Source organism: Rutilus rutilus (assembly GCF_951802725.1).
Source record: "Rutilus rutilus genome assembly, chromosome: 3".
Classification (NCBI taxonomy): Eukaryota; Metazoa; Chordata; class Actinopteri; order Cypriniformes; family Leuciscidae; genus Rutilus; species Rutilus rutilus.
Genome location: NC_140211.1, coordinates 27,117,750 through 27,140,994, shown reverse-complemented (window position 1 = coordinate 27,140,994; position 23,245 = coordinate 27,117,750). Strand labels below are relative to the sequence as shown.

The window sequence follows — 23,245 nt, the reverse complement described above, 5'->3', positions numbered from 1 at the left end:
CATGCTGGAACAGTGCACCGTTCGTGGCCCGTTGCCGGAACACGATTGTGTCCTAGGGGCGCTTCAGCTCGGGGATTACCAGAGAGCTGCCCGTCCCCATTCATTCCTGCCGCTCACTCACGCTTATCAGCATCAATCTGACGCTTTATTTATCTGACACTGCACTCCTTTCTGCTTTGCTAAGAGAAAAACTCACAAAAAAGTCCCCCTCCATCAGCACTTTCCTTTGTGGAAGCAGGGGTGCAGCTTTTAGTGGCCCGTCGGGCCCGTCCTAATCCTCAGTCCCAGCCCAGTGACCAGAGCTACGGCCTGTGTTTGTCATCCAGCACAGTGCCGAGCCTCATCGTTGTCTCTCTTTGCTCCATGTCGATTTGAGTTTTGTGGGGTCTGATCAGCCTCCATGAGGTGTACATTTCCCTTTCTCTCTCAGCTGTTCCCATGTCACTTCTCACGACTTCTGAACCTTGAGAGACGTTGTATAGACGGATAGTTGCTGTGGCTGTTTAAGTGTAAACAAGTGCTTTTTTGTGGATTCTGTCAGTGTTCATTTGAGACTTACTGATTGGTGAAGTGCTGAAGAAAATGGCTTCCTTTAAGCTGGATTTTCTTCCTGAGATGATGGTGGACCATTGCAGTTTGACTTCCAACCCAGTGTGAGTACAGACTTTAGTGTTCAGCTTGGTGTAACTTGATTTGGGTTTCACTCTAATACCTTAAGTTCTCCTTTTTTTTTTTGAGTGTCACCGTATTCATTTTTTTTTTTTTTTACTACAGAGACTGTTTAATTTTATTAATTAGTGTAGTTTGTAAAATCGAAGTGATTTACTGGTTTGTTTACGTCTTATTCTGAGCCGAAAAGCCAGTAAATGTAAATGTCAGGCAGTATTAAGGAGCTGAAAGTCAATGCCCAATGGCCAGAGGCCTGCAGTGAGGGATGCTAGTTCATGTTTACTGCTTAATCCTGTAGTAAACATGTTGTTGTTGTTTTTATTATTAGACTGTATTGTCTAATCGCAGCCCAGTCTGAAACCTCTCCTTTAATAAAAGCCCAATACTTTGACTGTGTATGATCTACTAGTTGGATCTGCTAAATGAAGATATTTGGACGTTTCATAATCTGCCCAGGAAAAGCAAATAAAGAGAAGTTAAAAATCTGGAGAGGATGTTTTATATGATTGAGGCATTGTAAAAACCTGTGGTGTGAACTCGGTTATATTTCTCAAATAGTCAATGAGTTAGTCACTCACATTTTTTAGAAAGGAAAGTAAAAATCCTTGTTTTACTACTTACTCCGCCATCTTGAGTGGCTGTTCCCTGGCTGTTCCCTATAGGATAGGATGTATTGCCCCGTATATTATTTATGTTAACGCAAGATTTCATTCTTTGCTGTTGCAGGATGCTGAAATAAAACATTTCAGTGTTTGTCTTATTAAAATCACAAGGGTTGTTTGTGATTCTCACTGTGAGGTTTTACAACCTCAAAGGGAACAATTTAGCCAAGAACAGGGCCAGGAACTGCTGACTGAGCTAGAGCTATGGTAAATTGCCTTCTCTGCATCTCTTGCATAACAAATAACCCAAAAAGAACAGAGTTCATTGTTGCTAATAGTTTTCAGATTGAAGGCAGCATTCATATACTATTCATATTAATTTGCAGCAATGGGAAAGAGATGACTACCATCTTGATTATCTCCTTCCTGTTTGTCTGATTGTTCTTCCATTCGGGTTTAGTAGTTTTTGTTGAATCGGTAGAATCTTCTGATTCTTCTCCAACATTGTGTTCTGATGTTCTGTGACTTTAGCTAATCCCAACAGTCAGGAACTGGTCAGTTCATGCACTTAAATGTTTTTGCCCCAGTGAACACCCAATGTTCCTCTGGCCCAGATTGGATGATCTTCTAGAGAGGCTGTTATCTGCTTGTATGAACAAGTTCTGGTTGCTGGAAAATCGACAAAGTGGAAGGTTTTATAAGCTCTGCTGTTCTCTGATCAATAAACGCCATTAATCTGGCTTTTAGCTTCTGGCTAATGCTGCTCTTTGTCAGCAGGACAATGCTGTGTTTTCGTAAAGTGATCTGTCACTCCACTGATCATCAGCAGCTGCTAAAGAGAGTGATGAAGCAGTGCTTCAGGCCTGTCCATGACATCACTCGTTGCTTCCCCTCATGCTTTACTCTTGTCAAGCAGAAGTGTGTCAAGATGTTCTTTTAATTAATTCTCATCACAGACTTTGATATTCTTTTGTGATATCTGACATTTTCCTTTCTCTTTTTAATGTCATTTTTGGTGGTTTATTGACTGAGGTCCAAATCTACTTTCTAAATCTATGTTATTGTGAATCTACACGTTTCATTATTATTATTATTATTATTTTTATTTTTTTTTATGTTGGGCCTCGTAATGTTTAATCAATGTCATTACTGGACCTTCAGGTGAAAACGGCAGATGGATTTCCAGATTTCCGGATGCTTGATTTCTGCAATCATTTAGTCTGCTTAAACTCTGCCCCTACAAGCTCGCATTCATCTGCCTCCAATTTTGAGTGCAACGCCCACATCTTCACAATCAACAACTGATGCATAGAACCAAGCCCATTTTGTCTTTTTCGATAATCTGTTACACTCACATGTTTGTCACAATATGTAAGAAAAGATCTGTCACTGCTTCCATTTCATTACGACTTTAAATCCAGTTAGTTGAAAACTGTTAGTGCATGAACAATTTTCAGTTATTGCTTACCTCAGAAAATCTTGTGTAGCCATTTTAAAGGGATGGTTCAGAGTAAAATCACTCTTAATTGTGAGAGTGATCACAATCCTCAATCTCCCCCCCCAGAAGCCTTTTTTCCCTTGGTCGAACATTATTAAAGCTAGAGTTTATTTAGAGATATCAGCCGAATGGCTTAGTGCAGGCGCTAACGGATCCAAGGTTGTATCTGGTAAATTACCCCACTAATAATGCCCGGAATGGTACCAAACTTCTACAGTAGTACAAATAGGCTCTGTACTCATAAAACTAGGCATTGGAAAGTTTGTAAGTACATCAGGAGTTTATTTAAATAACACTTGCCTGATGGCTCATGCTACTGCTAACCCGGACGTCAACGCCACTTCAGTGGTTTGGGAAAAGCATGTAAAAGTCCTGGCAGAAAGCGATGCATAAGGATGTAGTGTAACCATTCCGGGCATTATTAGTGGGGTAATTTACGAGATGCATCCTTGGATCCATTAGTATCTGCACTAAGCCATTCGGCTGATTTCTCTAAATAAGCTCTAACTTTAATAATGTTCGACCAAGGGAAAAAAGGCTTCTGGGGGGGTGTTTGGCTCGAGGTCATGGTGCAAAGGATCCTAGGTTGTTTTTACTCCGAACCATCACTTTAAGGCTTCATACATGTTGTTTGAGCAGGGATTTTACTCTTGTTTGCGCTTCACACAATGGCTGAAGAATTTGCTAATAATGCCGCCATGAATGCTTTAGGTACCATGTTTTCTGCTAATTTGCATTGCTAATCACTAGTAAAACATAAAGCAGCAGTAACATAAGTAACGGTTTTTTTTTTTTTTCATAAGAGAACCGGTTTAAATTGCTCTGCAGCATTCACAATTTTTATTCGCACAGCTACAGTTTTACAAGAAATCTAATCAGAATATAGAAGAAATTGTATCTGAATGATCATGTTTGGACTAGTGGTCAATCAATTTGGGTTTTTCAATGGCTGATGCTGGTTCTGAGATCTAATGGTATAGACAATCATTATGTAATGCAATACAAAGTATTTATTTACAGAAAGCATTTTTGTGATAGCAAATAAGATGTACGCAGCTGTTGAAATAAGTACTTATTTTGCAAGCCATTTACCCATCTCAACCTGAGAACAGCAAATGCATCATATATTGGCGAAGCTGACCAAGTGGAAACTGTTATCTGCCAAATAAAAGATTTGGTCTAAAAAACAATCATCAACTGGTTTAATCAGCCTGACCGATTAGTCTAACACCGGTGTGCTGTTGGTAAATAAGACTTGGTTGTAAATTTGGGGTTTTCATACTTGGGCAGTGGGCACGATATGAGATTGTTGTGTGCATCCTTCCATGTGCAATATGTTTGAGTATCATCATCTGTCAGGGAGACATTGAGGGCCATGTCCTTAAGACTAGTTAAACAGACTTAGGTTTTTTTTCTTTTCTGTAGAACCAAGAAGATGAATGGGTCTCTGGACCACCCAGACCAGCCCGACATTGATGCTATAAAGATGTTTGTGGGTCAGGTCCCCCGGACGTGGTCAGAGGATCAGCTGCGTGAGCTGTTTGAGCCCTATGGTGCAGTTTATGAAATCAATGTTCTTCGGGACAGGAGTCAGAACCCCCCACAGAGTAAAGGTACTTGACAGTCAGTACACTGCGGACTTGTACGGTCTGTTCCAAATCCTAGTGAGCACATAGCACACACACATGCAGTGCTGCTTAAAAAGCTTGGCATAAACAAGTTGTCTTATGTGGCAGAGCAATTAAGTTGCCTACTTTTTGGAACAGTCCTCATGTTGGGAGTGTGCCAACAATCCCTTAAAATGCTGCTCACTAGGATTTGGAACGCAGTTCTAGAAATTGGTCTCAGCGGAAATGTTGTCATCTTGGACTTGGTTCATAGACCATTTATTGCATTTGCAGGTTGTTGTTTTGTCACATATTACACCCGTAAATCTGCGTTAGAAGCACAAAATGCCCTTCACAACATGAAGATTCTTCCAGGGGTGAGAAAAGGATCTATTTTTATTTTATTGTATCAATAATCCATTAATCCTTCATGTGTGTCTTCAGATGGCCGCCTTATATTTATTGCTCTTAAAAATGCATCAAATCTACACATGTATTTTTTTAGTACACCCAGAAGAAACTATTAAAGCTTTTCAAACAGCTGATTTCTCATGGGGGATGGGAAATGTCAGTATTGATAAGTCATGTGATTATTATTTTTCTCTGCACAGATGCATCATCCCATACAGATGAAGCCTGCAGACAGTGAAAAAAACAATGGTGGGTGACTTGAATTTACTCAAAGTTACTCTCCGTTCAAAAGTTTAGGGTCAGTCAAAGAATCCTGAAAAAAAATATTCATCAGTTTCTCAAAAAAAAAAAAAAATTCAGCAACAACTTTTCAACATTTGATAACATCTTGAGTTCTTACTATATTAGAATGATTTCTGAAGGATCATATGAGTAATGAAAATTCAGCTTTACCAAAATTGTTGATTTGTAGTAATATTTCACAATATTACTGTTTTACTGTATTTTTGATTAAATGTGAGATTAAGATAATTAATCTTAATCTTACCGGCCCCAAACGTTTGAACGGTAGTGTATTGTTCGAGGAAATGTTAGCAAAGACTGTTGAACAGCTGTGCAGAGGCAGTGCTGCCATAACACACTTTTCTTGTGTTTCAGCGGTAGAAGATAGAAAGCTGTTTATTGGAATGATTTCAAAGAAGTGTAATGAGAATGACATAAGGCTCATGTTTTCTCCATACGGTCAAATTGAGGAGTGCCGTATACTGAGAGGCCCTGACGGACTGAGCCGCGGTGAGAACTCTATCAAGCACATGTATATTGTCATTATCACCAGCCAAAGGAAATTATACACCCATCATGTGACCCAATTAAAAAAAAAAAAAAAGAGAGAGAGAATAGAGGCAGTACTGTGAATGTTTTGACTTCTAGCCCATACACGCATTAATTTAACTTCAGCAGTCTTTCCTTCAGTGCACTGGTAGCACACTAATAAACATCTTCATCAGTTACTCTCTCATTTTAGTTATTTTGAGGAGGTAGTGTTTGCGTAACTAATAGTTGCAGACACAACCCATCAGAGAAAAATGAGACTCATTTGGCTCCTGTCGGCCCAGATGAAAATGGCTTCATTCATCCCAAACTCAACATGGCAACTGATATTAGAGGTTATATAACCATAACTGCATGCAACAAATTGAGAATATTTGCACAGTCGCTTTGATAATTAAATTTTTTTTTTTTTCTTGTCCACTTATTCTCCTAGTTTCTCGCTGTCATTTACCTGTGGCGTAGAGAATCACTGTGATTTTTAAGTTAACCAAAGTGTAACCAAGGGAACATTATGCACATTCAGGCCCACGCTATTTATTTTAGAATTAGCTTGAGTGAACTTGCTGTCCATCACCATGGGAACTGCATAAGTAATAGGCACAACCCATTTTGACTCAGCAGCCCTCGAACCGTTTTCCAAAGAGACTGGGCCTGAATCGGGCCCGTTTTTGATGAGGTTGTGTTTCTGCCTGATTGTTCCTGATTGGATTTAGGTTTTTGGTTTAAACACAGAAGTTGGTGTCCTTTTGTGATCTACTCTCTTACTTGTCAACTCTGTTCACAGGCTGTGCCTTCGTCACATTCACAGCGAGACAGATGGCCCAGTCTGCCATCAAATCCATGCACCAGTCACAGACCATGGAGGTAAACACACATACACATACACTCATAAATGCCTATGCCCCAATGCATAGTATAAAGATATATCTATATCTCTTTTCGTTTTTCAGGATTCTATGAATAGAAATTTTAAAAGAACAGCATTTATTTGAAACAGTTTGTAAATGTATTTTATTCAGCAAGGATGCAAATTGATCAAAAGTATTAATTTCTCTCTTCCAGAAGAAAAAAATCATACTGTCCCAAAATATTTGAACATTAGTGTATTATGAAAGGCTGAGACGCTGCTGTAACATATAAGAGTATAAACAAATCTGTGACAACTTGGTTGCTTTCCTTTTTATATGTTTCTAAATTATATTCTATGCTATATTTTGATTTCTGTTGTGTCCCTTAGGGCTGCTCTTCTCCCATCGTGGTGAAGTTTGCAGACACACAGAAGGATAAGGAACAGAAACGCATCACCCAGCAGCTGCAGCAACAGATGCAGCAGCTCAACGCTGCCTCCATGTGGGGAAACCTTACAGGACTGAACTCACTGGGGCCACAGTACCTTGCAGTGAGTACACAGGACAGATCCCGTTGCATCTGAGGTCTATGCACGTAGAAACCGCGCCACTGTTTAAAACATGCAAACTGCACTGCATAAACTACACAAAGCACGTGCCGTGCACAATGAAAACATTCATATTTAGAACATGAGAGCTGGTCTTTGCTCCATCTAGGGCTGTCACAATATCGGAATTTCACTAAATGATTATCATAGCCAAAATACTTCACAGTAACATTATAATCACGATATCTATAATCACAAAATCTATAGAAATTTTGAAAGAAAAACAAAACCTGTCAGTCAAATTTAACTTTTTGTTTTAATTTGTTTGGAAAAAAGAATCACTTAAAATATGTGGGTAGGTAGACAAGAGAGAGTTTGTAACCTTAACTGTACAAAAAGCACTTACTGTTGATTAGCACTACTTGCTGATTGGGGTGTCTAACATCACCGTTTTTATTTTATTTTTACTGTATCTAAAAAAACTCCCACTAGAACATCTCTCTTTCGTCTGTCATCTCCTCTGAGGGGATTTTGTGAGGCAGTAGTAGCTACACTCTGCGTCATCATAGTAGAAACCAGGCTTGTGCACAATTCAGAATTGAATTGAGAATGACTCCTTAATTCCAATTCAATTCTTGAATTTGAATTGAATTTGAATTGATGTCAAAAACAGGATCTAGAATTACAATTCGAATTTGAATTAAAGGAAGCAGAATTGCAATTCAACAAAAATTCAAAGAAATTCATATACATATTTTAAGTGAAGTGTTTAACAATGAAGCTTTACAGTATATGTCAGATATGATTGCATTATAAATTATATTAGTTTGTACAGATTACTTTAAAAGGATATGTTTTCCCCTAGCAATGAATGTTAAAAGCACTAGTCACAGAACAAATAATTAAGTTTGATTTATTGTAATTGTAATTTTGTGGAACATGATGGAACATGACTCCATTTCCCAGAATGCTTTACTTTAACCAAATATTTAAAATGGTTGCTAAATAATTTGAGGTGGACATTTGTTTGAAAGCACAATTTGATGGGCAACACTGGACTTTTTAAGTTTCAGAAGTCCCTTACAACTTCACTCTGCACCTGTTGAGAGAATCTTTAGTGTTGCAGGAAAGATATTCAGACCAGAACGGTGCAGACTCAATGAAAAAACATTTGAGGAGCTATTGAGAATTAGATGCAACAGTGTTGCTCAGTAATTTTTTTTGCATTTGGAATAAATGATTTATTTATTTTTATTTATTTATATTTTTAAAACAGGAAAAGATTAAGGACAATCGGGCCTGGCTCAGTATAAAACTGATTTTCAGCAGGTTCCTGCTCTGCAGAACATAAAAACCACATACACAACAAAGCTCACACACTAGACAGCTAGAGACAACAACAGACACACAAACCAAGATACTAGGCAGCAGGAGGGGCTATAGAGCCCTCTCAATGGTCACAGATATACCTGTCCGTTAAATGGCGAGCAAATGTTATTTTAAATAGTCTTCTTGATGTGATAGTTCTGATGTGCTGTGGGATCTCATTCCAGGTTTTAGTGAGCACATGAAAAAAAGATCTCTGTCCATAACAGTTTCTAAAAGCCGGTAAAGGCAAAAGTCCATTTGTAAAAGATCTCGTAGTGCGCTCAGACCTTGAGCCAAGTTTCGGAACCAATTCGGTTAGAGCAGTTACAGTATGTCCATTTGAGATTTGATAAAACAGGTTTATCCCATGGCTAATTTTATAGTTCTGAAATGTCAAGGCATTACACAAAGATAGTGCAGTACAGTGGTGAGTCCAGCCTGGAAGCCTGACATGGATCTTATGAGCTCTATTATAAAGTCTTATTACTGGTTCAATAATCTCATTTGTTGTTAGTGACCAAACAGGTAAACAATACGACAAAGTGGACAGAATGATGGCATGAAGATAGGTTTTTGAAACAGAAAGCAACAAATATGGTCTAATTTTGCTATAAACATATAACTTTTGGTTTAACTTTCTGGTTAGGGTTTGAACATGTTCTTGATAAGTAAGATGTGAATCAAGATAGACTCCCAAATACTTATATGCTGATACAATTGAAAGCGTTTGATTAGAAAAAATAATAGGATTAGATATGGATAGCTGTCTCCTAGATGAGTAAAAATACATGCATTGTGTTTTCTTGACATTAAGTGTTAAATGATTATCTTGCAGCCAGTTATGTAAATGCTGCAGATCTATGTTAAGTTTGTAATTGATTGTGTCGATATTAGAACCAGAAAGAAAAATAACAGTGTCATCAGCATATAGCAAAGAACTAGAACCCTAATGATATGCATATGATAAATGATAAATGATAACTGCATTTACAACAACTTTGTGTTTGTGTGATTACTTTGAAATGAAATGAAAATTACATTGGAACAAAACTAATTAAACAACATTGAGGGGGTAATTTATTTCAAGAATTTGATCAATATCTATTTTAGAACAAAATGTATGCAGGGTTGAGGAGTAAATATTTACGTGAAATGAAATTTCTGTTATTAAATTACAAAATTAATGTAATTGTATTTAGTTGTATTACTGACGTAAAATGTTTAATTCAATTAGTTACTAATCAACTTAAAACGAAATTGCTTTGCATTGATAAAGTTGTCCAAATAAAGTAATCCAAACCACATCTATAATGGGTAACTAATAACAGTAAGCAATAACATTTCCAAAGTAACCTTCCTAACACTGAATGCATGCGAGACTCAATACATTCTTTCTCTTGTGTGACTGTGTGGAATTGCTTTGAATTGCCATGAATTTAATTCCACTTCCTGTCATTCCAATTCAAATTCAATTCAATGTCCTGTGGGGCGGAGTAAATTCAATTCAAATTCCAATTCATGAATTGAATGGAGGCCAATTCTGAAATTCTGAATTTTGCACAAGCCTGGTAGAAACAAGCATTAAGGTGCAATACTGCCACCTCCTATGTTGGCGTGTCAAGCAGATTGCTGGATTAATTACGATATTATCATTGGTGTGGTATTATCATATCAAGATTTTTCTTAAGTATCACTTATCAATGCTGGTATATTGCGACACCCCTAGCTCCATTCAAAATGTAATTTGCTTTATCAAAACTATAATGCATTATTGTTTGCATCTGTAGTAGGGATGCACGATTAATTGCTATTTACATGAAATCGCACTTAAACCGATTTGGCTTATAGCGATTATGAAATCACAAAGGCTGCGTTTGTTTTTGTTTTTTTACGCGCAGTTTGTCATTGATGTATGGCTCTGTAAACACTGCTCCATCTGAAAGCACTACGAGTTTGAGTCACTTATGTGTATTTGAAATGCACTTTCCATACAAGATAGTATGATGTGTTATCACAATGGATAATCACAATGCTTCAACAGATGAAGCAGCATTTACTACTGATCAGCGCGCATAAAATAATCGCAGCCTTTGTCAAATCGCGTGCGGTTTCATTGCGATTAATCGTGCAGCCCTAAACTGTAGTGATTAGATTAGATACAGATTTGCTTTAAAAAAAAAGGTTGCTGTGTTTTTCTGCTGTGTTTGAGCACATGGGCTACAGGTCTGTGTTTGGCCGTTATTTAAATGCATTTAATTTGGCTTCTCAAAATCCTGATTGTCTATGATTGGTTACTCCTAAAGTTACTGTTTAATTGGTTGTTTCCTCACATGGGCCGGCATAGATGTGTAGCCCTGTTTGAATGTGTTAGTGCTGCTCCATGGGTGTGCTGTGAAAACTTCTTCTATCTTCATCTTTTCCCTTTCTAATCCTTTTCAGTCCTATTATAATTTCTGATCGCCCTTGAATGTCCACATTTCCCTCTTCTATGTTTCTGTCTTGTTCACATGCGCTCCTTTGTGTCTTTATTTTGCCTTGTTTGCCTGATTTATCTCCTTTCGCCTCTCCTCTCCTCTCCTCTCCTCTCCTCTCCTCTCCTCTCCTCTCCTCTCCTCTCCTCTCCTCTCCTCTCCTCTCCTCTCCTCTCCTCTCCTCTCCTCTCCTCTCCTCTCCTCTCCTCTCCTCTCCTCTCCTCTCCTCTCCTCTCCTCTCCTCTCCTCTCCTCTCCATCACAGTCCTGGATGCAGTCCTGACTCTCTCTGTTCTCTGTTTTGATGTAATGTCTAGCTTTATTTGCAGCTTCTACAGCAGTCTGCATCCTCTGGAAATGCGCTCAACAATCTCCATCCAATGTCAGGTGAGAGTCTGAAGTGCTTCGCTCCACTCAGACCCGCTAAAAATGATAGCGGCTGTTAGTTAGCCACTTTCTCAGATGCATTGCAAGCCCATAAAATCATTGGTTTTGACTGCCTATTAGCTTTAGGACGATGAAAGGAGGTTGTGCATGTGAATGATGGAGAGAAGCAAGTGTGTGGTGTTGTGTAGTTCTTGATGTTCTGGATGGTCTGTGATCTGCGGCAGGTCTGAATGCCATGCAGAATCTGGCTGCATTAGCAGCAGCAGCGAGTGCTACACAGGCTACACCCACAGGTAGCAGTGCTCTGACCACCTCCAGCTCCCCTCTCAGTGTCCTCACCAGCTCAGGTATGCCCTCCGGACAGCCCGCTCAATCTGCCTGGGACGCCTACAAGGGTTGGTCCCGCTTTTTAATCTCCTCCTGTTCTTAATTTTGCTGCTTATCAGTCTGTGAAATAGAATTGCTCTGTGGAATATTTCTGTCCAATAGCAAATTTCACTTTACTAATTTCAAAACATTGGAGCTTTGAATTTTAAGTAAAATTAGTTTATGCCTGATGTTATTTGCATATGTGGAAACGTACATTTACAGCATTTACTAATCTTGGTTAAGTAATTGTTCGTTGGTAATGACAGCTAATGTTGACAAATTGAACCTAAAGTGTTAGCAATTTCTTCAAACAAAAACAGAAAACAACTGTGTAATGTGTTTAAAACATATCTTGCTGTTCATGCATCAGTCTGCCCACCTTGACTCTTAATAATCCCCATCATTTGCTTTTAAAGTGCTGTCTTTATTTGACTTATTCACTTTTTGCACTCTGAAATACATGACTTCTCTCATTACCGTCTGCTGTTTCTTCTCAGTCTCATTTGCTTTACATGTCTGTGCAGTGAGAGCATGTGAAATGTGAATTGGCAATATGTCTGAAGGATTAGTAATGTGTCAAACCTGGTTCTTGTTTTCTCTTCTCCTCACAGCGGGTTCCTCTCCCACCTCCAGTACTAGTAATTCGGTGAACCCCATGGCGTCTTTAGGTGCTCTTCAGTCTCTTGCTGCGGGCGCTGGAGCAGGTCTCAACATGAGCTCCCTAGCAAGTAAGAAAGAAGAAACGTTCAGGTGGTGTTGCTAAATATCCGGTTTGTCCATGTTATTAAAATGCATCTCAGGTGATGTGGTCACATTAACAAAAAAGGAGCACATAAAGTTACTTCTACATGTTTAATTCTTTTACTATTGTCTGGAACACATAAGGATGCATTTGTATTTACAGTATCAATATGATTTTTAACTTTCTTTGCCTCGTTTCTGTTTCTGCTGTATCTCCTTCTCTGAATGCGGCTTCTCTGTGTCTCAGTAGTTTTTGTGTGTCTGAAAGCTGAGCTGTGTTTCTGTTTGCGCAGGCATGGCTGCTCTGAATGGTGGTCTGGGCAGTGGAGGTCTCTCTAACGGCTCGGGGAGCACTATGGAGGCTCTGACTCAGGCAGCCTATTCCGGAATCCAGCAGTATGCCGCTGCCGCACTGCCTAGCCTCTATAGTCAGAGTTTACTGTCCCAGCAGAACGTTAGTGCCGCTGGCAGCCAGAAGGAAGGTGAGTACATGGAGGTCTGATGAGCTTTGAGCAGCTGTTTGGGTTGGGAGAGTGAAAGCCTCTGTACAAGAGAAACTGTGTGTGTGTGTGTGTGTGTGTGTTGATGTGGCTTTTGTGATCACCATCTTAAGGATTCATTCTTGTTTTAAATATGCTGCAACAGCAAGTCCCAATCAGAGTGCGGGTAAGACATCATAATCACTCTCCACAATGTCCATTTTCTACATTTTGGTTTGTTTAAAAGTATGTGGAGATCCATGCCAGCAACTCTGCCAATGAATTCAAGAAGCATTCTGGGTTAAATACAACTTCAAGCCTATCGGAATCATCCGTAGCATGCTTTTTTATGCTTGTATTTTATGACCAATTATTATAAATGTTGAAAACGAACAGTTTCTGTAGTTTTGGAAACCAGGATCATTTTTTTTCAGTATTCTTTGTTGAAAGTTCAAATGCATTTATTTGAAATAGTAAATGCATCTATAATTTTACAAAAGATTTGTCACATTTAATTTAATGCTGATTAATTGCTAAATAAAAGTGTATATATACTTTAAATAATACTGACACTAGACTTTTAAATAGTAGTGTATGTTAGACCTAAGAAGATTATTCATTTAAGATATTAAGTAAAGACTACTAAAAAATGTAAATGACAATATTCGTCCTGAAAGCCCTCTTTCCAGATTTCACATGCTGTTAGTTCAGCAAGGCCAGATTTTTTGGTGTAAGGAAAGTGTCTATATCAGCAGGCATAAATAGTCTATTTTTCGTCATTCAAAAAGGGATACTGAAACTAGGACTGCAGATATACAAACCGTAACCAAGCAGCACTTGCTTTCCATTTTGAATATTACTGGCGCTGATCACTTTGTTTATTCCACTCCGCTCATGTTATTATGAAAATTGTGCATTTGAATGCCTGGGTAATATGACAATCTAAACAGCCAATCAGAGTTCTCTCTCACTGATGATCAACATGCTGAATTGGCCCAAAAAACCCAACGGCATCCGACTAGAGCCAATGGTGCGAAACACACCAAAAAACTAAGCCAACCGATGCTCAAAAACGGCCCGGCGGCCGACCGTCGGCTTGGTGTGTCCTGGCCTTTAAAGGGACAGCATCTTAATAAACCTGCTGCTGTGTTTTTAATGTTAATCAAACAACAAAGAAATCATTCACTGCTCTTGACTGACTGACTTTTGTGACTTTAATATAGATTCATCGATATTTAATTTATACAGTGAAGACTGTGCAGTGCTATTTCACATTTGATTACTTTATTCAAATTCTGTACCTAAAAAACTACTGTTAAAAATACCTGAAAAGCACCATTTCATTTGTATCTTTGGTCTGTTATATTTATTTGTGCCATTTTAGTTAGGCTAGTAGTTTTTTGCTGTACTATCAAAATTTTAATAAAGAATTGTGATATTTCATTGCTAAAGCAGCTCTAAATATGTGCTGTGCTATTAAATGAAAGATAAAATAGGATAGTGCAATAGAAATAACAATGAAAGTAACAGAGGCTTGTACAATAAATTTTAACAATCATAATTAAGCATGAAAATAATTAAAGGGAATAAATATTTGCTAAACAAATTAAATCAATGAATATGTTTCATATTATTTTGGTTTCTCTGCCTAAAAATTACAAATGCAGTGAAAATACAGGTATACCAAAAATGAAGGTATTGGCCTCGTTCTGGAAAAAGTGGCATCATCGATGCATTACTAGTAATTATGGCAGTAACGCATAAACAGACCTTCATTCACCTAGAAATGTATTCCCACATCAAAAGAGCAATTTGCGCTTCAATTATGAATTGAATTATAATGCTATAACAAAATGCAAACCCTACAGTATGATAGTTGTATCAACTTGGGTCTCTATTTTCTGTGCTAATCTGCAGGATGCTTGAGTTGTATTTAACACAGAATATTCTTTTAACTAGGCAAGGAGAATAAATGATAAACCTAAATTGAAAATAAAAAGGTTGCTAGGCAGTCAAAAGTTATCTTTGTTTCTCCTCTGTTTTTCTAAAGGCCCTGAAGGAGCAAACTTGTTCATCTACCATCTGCCACAGGAGTTTGGTGATCAGGATTTGCTGCAGATGTTTATGCCTTTCGGCAATGTTATCTCTGCCAAGGTCTTCATTGACAAACAGACCAACCTTAGCAAGTGTTTTGGTGAGTCGAGAACTTAATTTTTGAATTCAGACATCAGAAACAAGCCGTTGATGTATATTCTGAGCCGTGGGTAACTATGATCCGGTTCTGTTCTTTTTTTTGTCTGTCTTTTTTTTTTTTTTTTTTTTTTTTTTTTTTTAAGGCTTTGTAAGTTACGACAATCCAGTTTCGTCCCAGGCGGCCATTCAGTCAATGAACGGTTTTCAGATTGGAATGAAGCGGCTGAAGGTGCAACTTAAACGATCCAAAAATGACAGCAAGCCATACTGAGTGCTTTTACTCTCAAATGGACTTGTTTTGAAAATGTTTTTCTGGTAAGTGGAGTGTGACGTTGGAAAGTTATAATGACCCCACCCACCCTTAACACCTGCCTTTCCTAATCCTTTTACTTCTCTGGCCTTTCCTACATATCTTCTCTCTTAACCTTAAAAACAAAGACAACATGCAAATTGTTAGCATTATGAATTTGTTCCAAGGAGAATTTTTTTCTTTTTCTTTTTTTTTTTCACATTTATATATCTAATTGTTTTGTTGATCTTTTGTTTTCCCTTAAGTCTTATTATTATTTTTTATTTTTTTGGTGCCATATTACAAGTTTGCTGTGTATAAATCTAAATCTTGCGTCAAAGGATGTTGCACAATGAAAGCCAGCCTGTGTGACTGCTTTCAGTCCCTTAGACTTTTGATCATCACGGTCTGGCCCCTGTAGATGTTCTCCTGTGTTTACACTAGACTCTTGTAGTACATTCGGACAGTGTAATGCTGATGCCTCCTACAATGCTGCCTTTCTTGAAAATGAAGGAGGCTTGCTGCATCGGTGCAAAAGATAATCAATCAGTCACCTGAATATTGTATTGAGCATCTGGAAGGTCAGGCTGCACTTCACTAGACTCCGTTTTCATGGATGCCTTTTTATTTAATTCATTTATTTATTTCACTAATTTATTTATTTATTTTTTTAATGTATCTGTGTCTTCACAATGAGGGTGATGTAACATTGCTTCAAAGTCTGTTTTATGTATTCTGTTGGAGGGCTCAGCTAACAACAGTAATGATGATGCTTTTTGCTTGTTTTTAATTCACATTAATATTTTTACATTCTAAAAAGACAAACACTAAGCAAGGGTATTATATCACATGCTGGTTCATAGATGGTGGTTAATATTTCAGTATTGCTAGTTTGCTGGAGATGCTACACTTACTCTCAGGACATTCTCACCATTCTGTCAGACCAAAACTACTTGCCCATTATTCTACTCACGCCTGGTACATGATGAAATAAGTGATGGAGTGCTTCATTTCAGTTCATGAATCCTTTCTTAAAAGCCTCAAACAAAAATAAGATTTTTTTTTTTTTTTTTTATTCTTTGGAAGTTGCTGAAGAATCACAATGGTAGCACATATGGTTTTAAAATGGCATTTGTACACAATCCACAACATTTACTTTTATTTTGATGGTCATTTGATACATTATCCTACGCCTCAATTCAAGAGGTTGGTCTTGAAGCTTTTAGCAATATTTGCATTCTGGAAAAGAGTGAGAGATAATGTTGCCAAGAACATAAAGAAGGAAGGAAGTTTACAATTTCTGAATTCACGGCCACTTAATTGTCCGTATGAATTAAGTCAATTTCAATAAGTATTTTATTCTCAGTGTTTGCAGGTGGTCTCGTGCACCCTGGTATATCGAGACTCCTCAGACTCACAGTTGACCTTGTTGATCGTGTATTTGAGTTACTCCATGCGGCTCACTTTAGTTGACCATGGCAGTAAATTAGTGTTCAAAACGTAATCAAATGTTAATGTCCTGCAGGGTCGTGAGGTAAGAAGATTGTTTTTATGGAAATTGAGAAGAAATCATTATCCAGATAGTGTATATTACTTAACTATTATGCCTTTTCTATTTTTATAGAGGTTTTATAATATTGCCTAAATAATTTCTCTGAATTAAAACGGTTGTTTAAAAAAAAAAAATCACTCAAAAGATTCAACAGTGTTTTTGTAGAATCCTTGTGAAGTTTTGTGGATGCATTCACCGATTGTTAAAACAACTGATGTGTGGCCCTTTTCACTAGATTTAGTGTCATCTGTTCAGTCAAAAGAATTGTACCAAGAGCTTCTTTTTTTTTTTTTTTTTTAAGTCTGAAGCAGATCCACGGTTCAGTCTAAAGTTCTTACTTAATATCTCTTAAGCTAAGTACACTTACATGTGCAGTGACGATGCTGAAATGTGCTTTTATCAGAAGTCATTCGTTTATTTCCTCACAGCATAACTTGAGCCCTGAGTCGCAATGAGTAAAAAAAATAAGTGAAATTAGTGTTTTAGACTCTTTTTTTTTTTTTTTATAATTATTTTTTATTGTTGTTGTATGACATTTACCTCACTATTGTCATCACTGTTTGAAACGCTTGTATTTATTAATGGTGCTTTTTATTTTCACTGATTAATTGCAAATAAGCCAATTCTTGTTAACCTCACAATCTTTCTATTTTCATCAAGTACGGACACACTTCCAACAATCCAGGTGAGGAAACGTGTGCCACTCTTGCGACTTGTACAGATATGCCGGTCCTGTATGCCTTTTAAGTTAGTTTCATACGCTTTAGACTGAACCCAGGTGCGAAGCCCCTCTTGAGGTGTTTAGATGCTAGTGCAGGGAATCCCCAGTCCCTGGTCTGTGCCTCTGTTCAAATAAACACACGCATTACAAAAACCATTTAGTGGAAGAAAAATGTGAAGGCCTCGGACATGTCCGAGTTGCACCACGAATCACCATTTTGAACAATCCAAAGATTCTTGTGAACTTGTTCTAGGCAGGGATTTTTGTTTGTTAGACAGAATCTTTTCATAGTTTTGTTGCTTTTTATCCAGAGCAGATTGACTGGCGTTTGTGTGAAGGTCTGCAGATTTGTGCACCTTAAAACATCTCACAAGTGCAGAGTAGTTCCACTTATGTGCCAAACACATCGAGTCTTAAATTTCTGTACACGTTTAATGATGATACTCTGTTACTCGCTCTGTGTCCCATCATGTTGTTGTTGTTGTTGTCCTTCACGGAGTTCAATGTAGCTAAACTGTATCCATTTGTGTTACCCATGGCAGGTGTTTTGTGAATAAGAACCAATATGAGCAGCTCCAAATATGCATTATTCCACAGTCCCACACAATTCAAAGTTGAAGCACAAAATAAAAAGACTTTCACTGAAAGAGCTGAAACATTGAAGCACAATTTTTCTTTTTGTTTCTCTCTCTCTCTCTTTCTCTCTCTCTATCCCTTGGTCTAAAATCAAAATGTGGTTGTGAGAAGTTGAACATTTTCATTTGAGTTCAAATGTTGCTGTCGAGAACAGTGTTGAGTTGTCGTAGCTGTAGTAGGCAGGTTGTGTTTAATGTTATTCCCTTTGTTCACTATTGGCATGGTGCTTACTTCTCCCTCTTTCTTCCCACTTTTCTTCATCGTTTCCTGTGTTGCATTCAATGTTTTGTGTTTAGACCATGTGCATCTTTGAACCCCCCCCCCCCCCCCCCCCCCATGTAAAAATAATCATTCATGATTTTCTTTTTCATCCCCTCTCCTTTTTCCGTTGTGCTTTAACCTAGGTTTGTTATTCGTTTTTGTTTTTGTTTTGTTCTAGATATCTTCGTGCCCGTTTGTCATCGTTTGCCTAGCATGTCGATGTGACGTCAAAAGTTCATCGTCCAGTCCGTTGTCCTCTTCGCTTCTCTGACGCTTGAAATTTCACACTTGACCTTTTTTTGTTAACTTTTGACGCTTATTGATTTACTTTTGTTTGTTTCTTTGTGTGATGTTCATTTCTGTCATTTGTGCTGCCAATAGGGAGCGTTAGAAAGACTGCTAAAAGTGTAAAAAGTTTCATGAAAATTGTTCTGAGCAAAGAGTCTATTTTTCTAGAACGTACAAACATAACCACTAGATTTTTGCAGAAGCTTTTAATTTTCATTTGTTTAATTTCTCAGATTTTGTTTTTCTTTATTGGTTTTTATTGTTTTAAGCAGTCTTCCTAGCGCTTCTAATTGTATTTTTTTTCTTTTTTTTTTTTTTCTTCTCATAGCAGCCATTCAGTTTATAGAATCACTTTTGTGTGTTCAAGTGTGGGTGTGTTTCCCTTTCTCTCACTTGTTAGTTCTAAAACTTTTAGAGGATGTTTTCGTCACATTTTGCTGAAATCGAGGATAAACTTTGTAATTTTGTGTTAGATTAGTTGGCATGATGTAATTTTGGGAGTTTTTATTAACAGAGTGACATTTACAATAGACACTTGAATTGCCTTTTTTCTTCTTTGTGTGTCGAGCCAACATAGGCACATGTTTTTCATTTCCTTATTGTGTGAAAATCAGGATTAGCTGAAATAATGCATAGAATGAGCAGAGTTGAATTTCTTGTCACAGGTAAATATTAAGCATGCATGTTATTTTGTAAGTGCACTGAAATCCTCAGCAAAATGTGATCTAGTTCTGTTTCAAAAAGTCAAGATGAATAAAGTGGTGCCAAAAGTTTTGCATGTTGCTGTTGGTTACATTTGCAGTATGTTTCACATCATGTTTATGGCTCCTGCTACAATGACACGTACTCATTTTGATGGTTTAAGATTTTTAAAAACAATACAATGTGTGTTTAGGTAATGAGTTAAAGTGAGTTTTAAATGCATTCTTGTTACAAAAACTGAAGTGGTTTTCAAATGAGCCCTTAGATATAAATGATTGTGCCTACAACAGCAAAAACACATGCTCTTCTTAAAATGTTGTTCAGTTAATGACAATTTTTTTATAACCATAGAGTTGGTCTGTTTTACACTCAGCTTGCAGGCATTTCCCCCCCCCCATTCTGGCATCTGTACAAGTTGTGAAGTTCTGGACTGATTGGTAGAGCTCAACTGCAGCTTTTCCCCCTAAACCTTTAGTTTGGGGGCAACTCTCTAATGTCCAACATGTCTACATGGATGAAGAGCTACTTTTTTTTTTTTTTTTTTAAAGATGTATTGTGACAGATTTATCTAATTGGGGGGTTGAGGTGGTTGTTTTCTATTTAGATTTTAAGCTGCTGTTTTGTGAGTTTATATGTATTCTGAGAAAATTTCCTGTGGGATGTTTGTCATTACTGGTACAGAGTGATTGTATTTAACATTTAAGATTTGTACAGATTTTGCCTTTTCTACTTCATAAGTTGTTTCACAATGTAAGTCCCAGTAAGTAGAAGCATGTAGACTGTAACACCATGACCAAACATCAACCTGTACAAAATAACCAAAACCACAAACAAAAAAAATCAACTCCACAAAACAGCCTTTAACGGAAGATGTGTTTTTTTTTTTTTTTTGTCGTTTTGTCATTCAAGTTGTGTGGTTTTCATTGGAAGTGTAGAGAGTGCAGAATTTATTAGATGTCTGAAACAAGTGTGTTTGTATTAAGTTGGTTCAGGATTTTATGCTACTGTCTCTACAGAAATCTAGACACCTACGAAACAGTCATCTGGTAGTTTATCTTTAGTTCATGTATGATTAAACTGTTTGAAAAGATTCACACACATTGTCTGAATTCATTTGTTTTTTCTCAGTTTAAAAATGCTAGAAATGCACCATGCTTTTTTTTTTTTTTTTTCTTGATTCACTTTTCATTGTACTTCAATTTAGGGTGATAATTCTAGCCAATATTTTTAATAAATATGCAATAGTTGCTAGTCAAATTCATTGTAATTGGTTATTTATATGCAAGCCATAGACCAATCAGACAAATTATAATATTTGTACACTACTTTTTTTAAGTTGTTTTTAGAATCCTGTATTCTGCAACTCAATGCATGGAAACGCTGACAGCGCTGTACAATGCTTCAGTAACAGTTCTGCTTTACCATCTCATCTGCAATAAAGAACAAATGTGACAATTCAAACTTGAATACAGCTATTGAACGTTCAGAATTTGTTTGCATCATATGCCCGTTACTGTGTTGTACTGCAATATAGACGACAACCAGAACAATCCACTTTAAGAGTTTTTGATAAAGTTAAAAAATATATGAAGTCAACAAGGAAGTCATTGTGTATTTTCTTTATGACATAAAACTTAAATGGACCATATACCAAACTACATTGCATAGGTCAAGGCCAAGGACACATCAGGATGTAGAAATCAGCTAATTATACATCTAGGCTTTGTCCATCAGTCCTGCCACTATGGGTAGTGACAGGTAAGTGTCAGAGTTTACTGTTTTTGGAGGCGCCACCCACATCTTCACCGCAGAGGGGAGGGAGGTGGTTATACTTGGGCCTGATGTTCATATGGATAGATATTGAATATGGATCCTGACCGACAATGCGGTGCATGTGTGCACTGTCCTGCTGGAGCTCTTCAAGGCTTTTCTCAATTTTAACCACACCACCACTCTTTCCAGAAGTGTCCACTTTCTCTGGGTACAGATCGTCCCCTAGGTATCAGACGAGGGGGAAAAAAGGCTCAGTTTTGTGAAAGTAAGTTCCTTACTCAGTCACAGCACTCTATTATCCCATCAAGAAGCAACATTTAGCAGACAGCTGAAGGAATTTATGTGACAATTACCTGGTAAAAGACTTGCATAGCAGTCAGGTGACACCAGGTAAATAGGCAGCCACTGCTCACATCCCTCCAAAGACCTCTGCCAGGCAAAGCGATGGAGATCTCTGAGAGCTGGGAAATGGCACATTCGTCCAAGGTCGTAGTACTGAGGTGGAGCTATCCAGATTTCCTTTGATTTGTAGCTGTGCAGCACTTCTGAGGGAGTGGACCACTGAGAGACAAGGCAGTTATTTCCCAACAGTCATGAATCGGCTGTTCTCATCAGGGCGAGACTGAATGACCTATATGGGAATGGCCTGGGTTATGAATATTAATTACGTTCCGTGACGTAAAGTGGGCGCAGCATTGCTGGCGAATGAGCGCTTAATGAGTATTAATGGGCTTATGAATATTAATGAGGCCATGGGTGGACGCTCCAGGAAATACACATTGACATTAACGAGCAAAGTCTTTTCAACTAACTTAGCTGGACACAAATTAGTCACGAATGCAAGAACTGATCAAATACACGCTCAGTAAGTGTCTGCCAAATACAATTTTAAATGTACCATTCAAAACGCACCTTAAAATGAACGATTTCCTTCTCGTCGTGAAGCGTATATGGAATCTCGTGTAGGCAGCAGATGTAAAATGCCGTGTCGTAGCGCCTCTGTTTGCCGTACACGCCTATGGGTGTCAGCCAGTTCCCCCATTCATGCAGAGCCCAGATGTTGGGCAGACACTGCAACTCCCTGCACATCTTGATAAAGTTCGCCGGGTTACCAATAACCAGAGATCTCCACTTAGACAGCACGTCTTTATTCCACAGTCCGCTCGATCGGGTCAGTGTTGGCTGGGTGTCACTGTTATAAGCATCATCTGTGTGCACGCGAATCCCGCTTTCCTCGTGTTTGGGAACCGCCAGGAGCACACCTGACTCCTCAAACGTCTCTCTCACCGCACAGATCCTGAAAGCCACATCTCCCGGTATCGGGGATCCCAGCTGAGATCTGTCAGTGGCAAAAATGGGTGGCCTGGTCGCCGGCGGCTGCTTCACAACTCCGATGCCGTAGTTGGGCGCTTTCGTAAAGGCTTTAAAGATCTCCTGCCACTCACTGGAGAAGTCAGACGAATCCACCAGCCCTCCAGGAAACACGTAGGCATTGGGCATGAACCCGCTGCGACCGCTCCGTTTCAGCAGTAGCACTTGATAGTCGAAGGCAGATTTGTGCGCTACATCAGTGACTTTTCCCAGACCTGCTTTAATAGAGTCCGCACACGGAGTGTGTCTCAGCCCGGCCGCCAGGATCACCGTCGCCGCCTCTCTCCAGTGTTTCAGCGCCGTGTTCATCTTGTTCCCTGTTTACATGATCACAGATACGCTGGTATCTTATCCGGAAACTTTCGACATCGGTCGCGTGAAGGACAGCACAGAGAAAATAATAGTCTATTTATTTTGTATTTGGTGATTGAGCGCCATCTACAGCAAGGGAAGAACTCTTGCTTTTCATTGCCACATTCACATCAGGACGTTTCTATTATATTTCAGACACAGTTAGGCCTATAATCGATTGATTTATGATTGCTACCAAGTCAACTGTGTTATAGCCTATGTCAATCCCGATAAGCACACCAGTATAGCCCAACCATTTAACATGTCTGGCAGTTAAAAA

The 23,245-nt window shown here is 38.3% G+C and overlaps 2 protein-coding genes across 7 annotated transcripts in view; one reads left to right on the top strand and one right to left on the bottom strand.

The window, feature by feature from the left end:
• celf1 (cugbp, Elav-like family member 1) overlaps positions 1–20,566 on the top strand; it is a 33,988-nt gene extending 13,422 nt beyond the window's left edge. For 2 of the 6 annotated variants that reach the window (XM_084404363.1, XM_084404367.1), the window contains 13 exons: positions 4,195–4,382; positions 4,671–4,753; positions 4,988–5,036; positions 5,445–5,579; positions 6,403–6,482; positions 6,856–7,017; positions 11,182–11,239; positions 11,464–11,634; positions 12,220–12,336; positions 12,643–12,831; positions 14,879–15,022; positions 15,165–15,336; positions 18,659–20,566. In XM_084404363.1, coding sequence (XP_084260489.1) covers positions 4,195–4,382; positions 4,671–4,753; positions 4,988–5,036; positions 5,445–5,579; positions 6,403–6,482; positions 6,856–7,017; positions 11,182–11,239; positions 11,464–11,634; positions 12,220–12,336; positions 12,643–12,831; positions 14,879–15,022; positions 15,165–15,292 — 1,504 coding nt within the window. In that variant the 3' untranslated portion in view covers positions 15,293–15,336; positions 18,659–20,566. Of the gene's footprint in view, positions 1–4,194; positions 4,383–4,670; positions 4,754–4,987; positions 5,037–5,444; positions 5,580–6,402; positions 6,483–6,855; positions 7,018–11,169; positions 11,240–11,463; positions 11,635–12,219; positions 12,337–12,642; positions 12,832–14,878; positions 15,023–15,164; positions 15,337–18,658 lie in introns of all 6 variants that reach the window. The other 4 variants (XM_084404362.1, XM_084404366.1, XM_084404365.1 and 1 more) reach the window with 3 other exon arrangements.
• A 499-nt stretch (positions 20,567–21,065) lies between these two features.
• Positions 21,066–23,031, bottom strand: nudt19 (nudix (nucleoside diphosphate linked moiety X)-type motif 19). The gene is made up of 3 exons (XM_084404369.1): positions 22,156–23,031; positions 21,597–21,804; positions 21,066–21,465 (listed from the first exon to the last, which is right to left on the bottom strand). The coding sequence occupies exons 1-3, from the start codon at positions 22,921–22,923 to the stop codon at positions 21,236–21,238; spliced, it is 1,206 nt and encodes a 401-aa protein (XP_084260495.1). The 5' UTR covers positions 22,924–23,031; the 3' UTR covers positions 21,066–21,235.
• Positions 23,032–23,245: the final 214 nt, after the last annotated feature.

Coding starts and splice junctions, on each gene's coding strand:
- nudt19 (XM_084404369.1), bottom strand. CDS start 22,923: ATGAACACGGCGCTGAAACACTGGAGAGAGGCGGCGACGGTGATCCTG. Junction 21,805..22,155: donor AGGAAATCGTTCATTTTAAG/GTGCGTTTTGAA, acceptor CTTGTCTCTCAG/TGGTCCACTCCCTCAGAAGT. Junction 21,466..21,596: donor CTATGCAAGTCTTTTACCAG/GTAATTGTCACA, acceptor TCTGATACCTAG/GGGACGATCTGTACCCAGAG.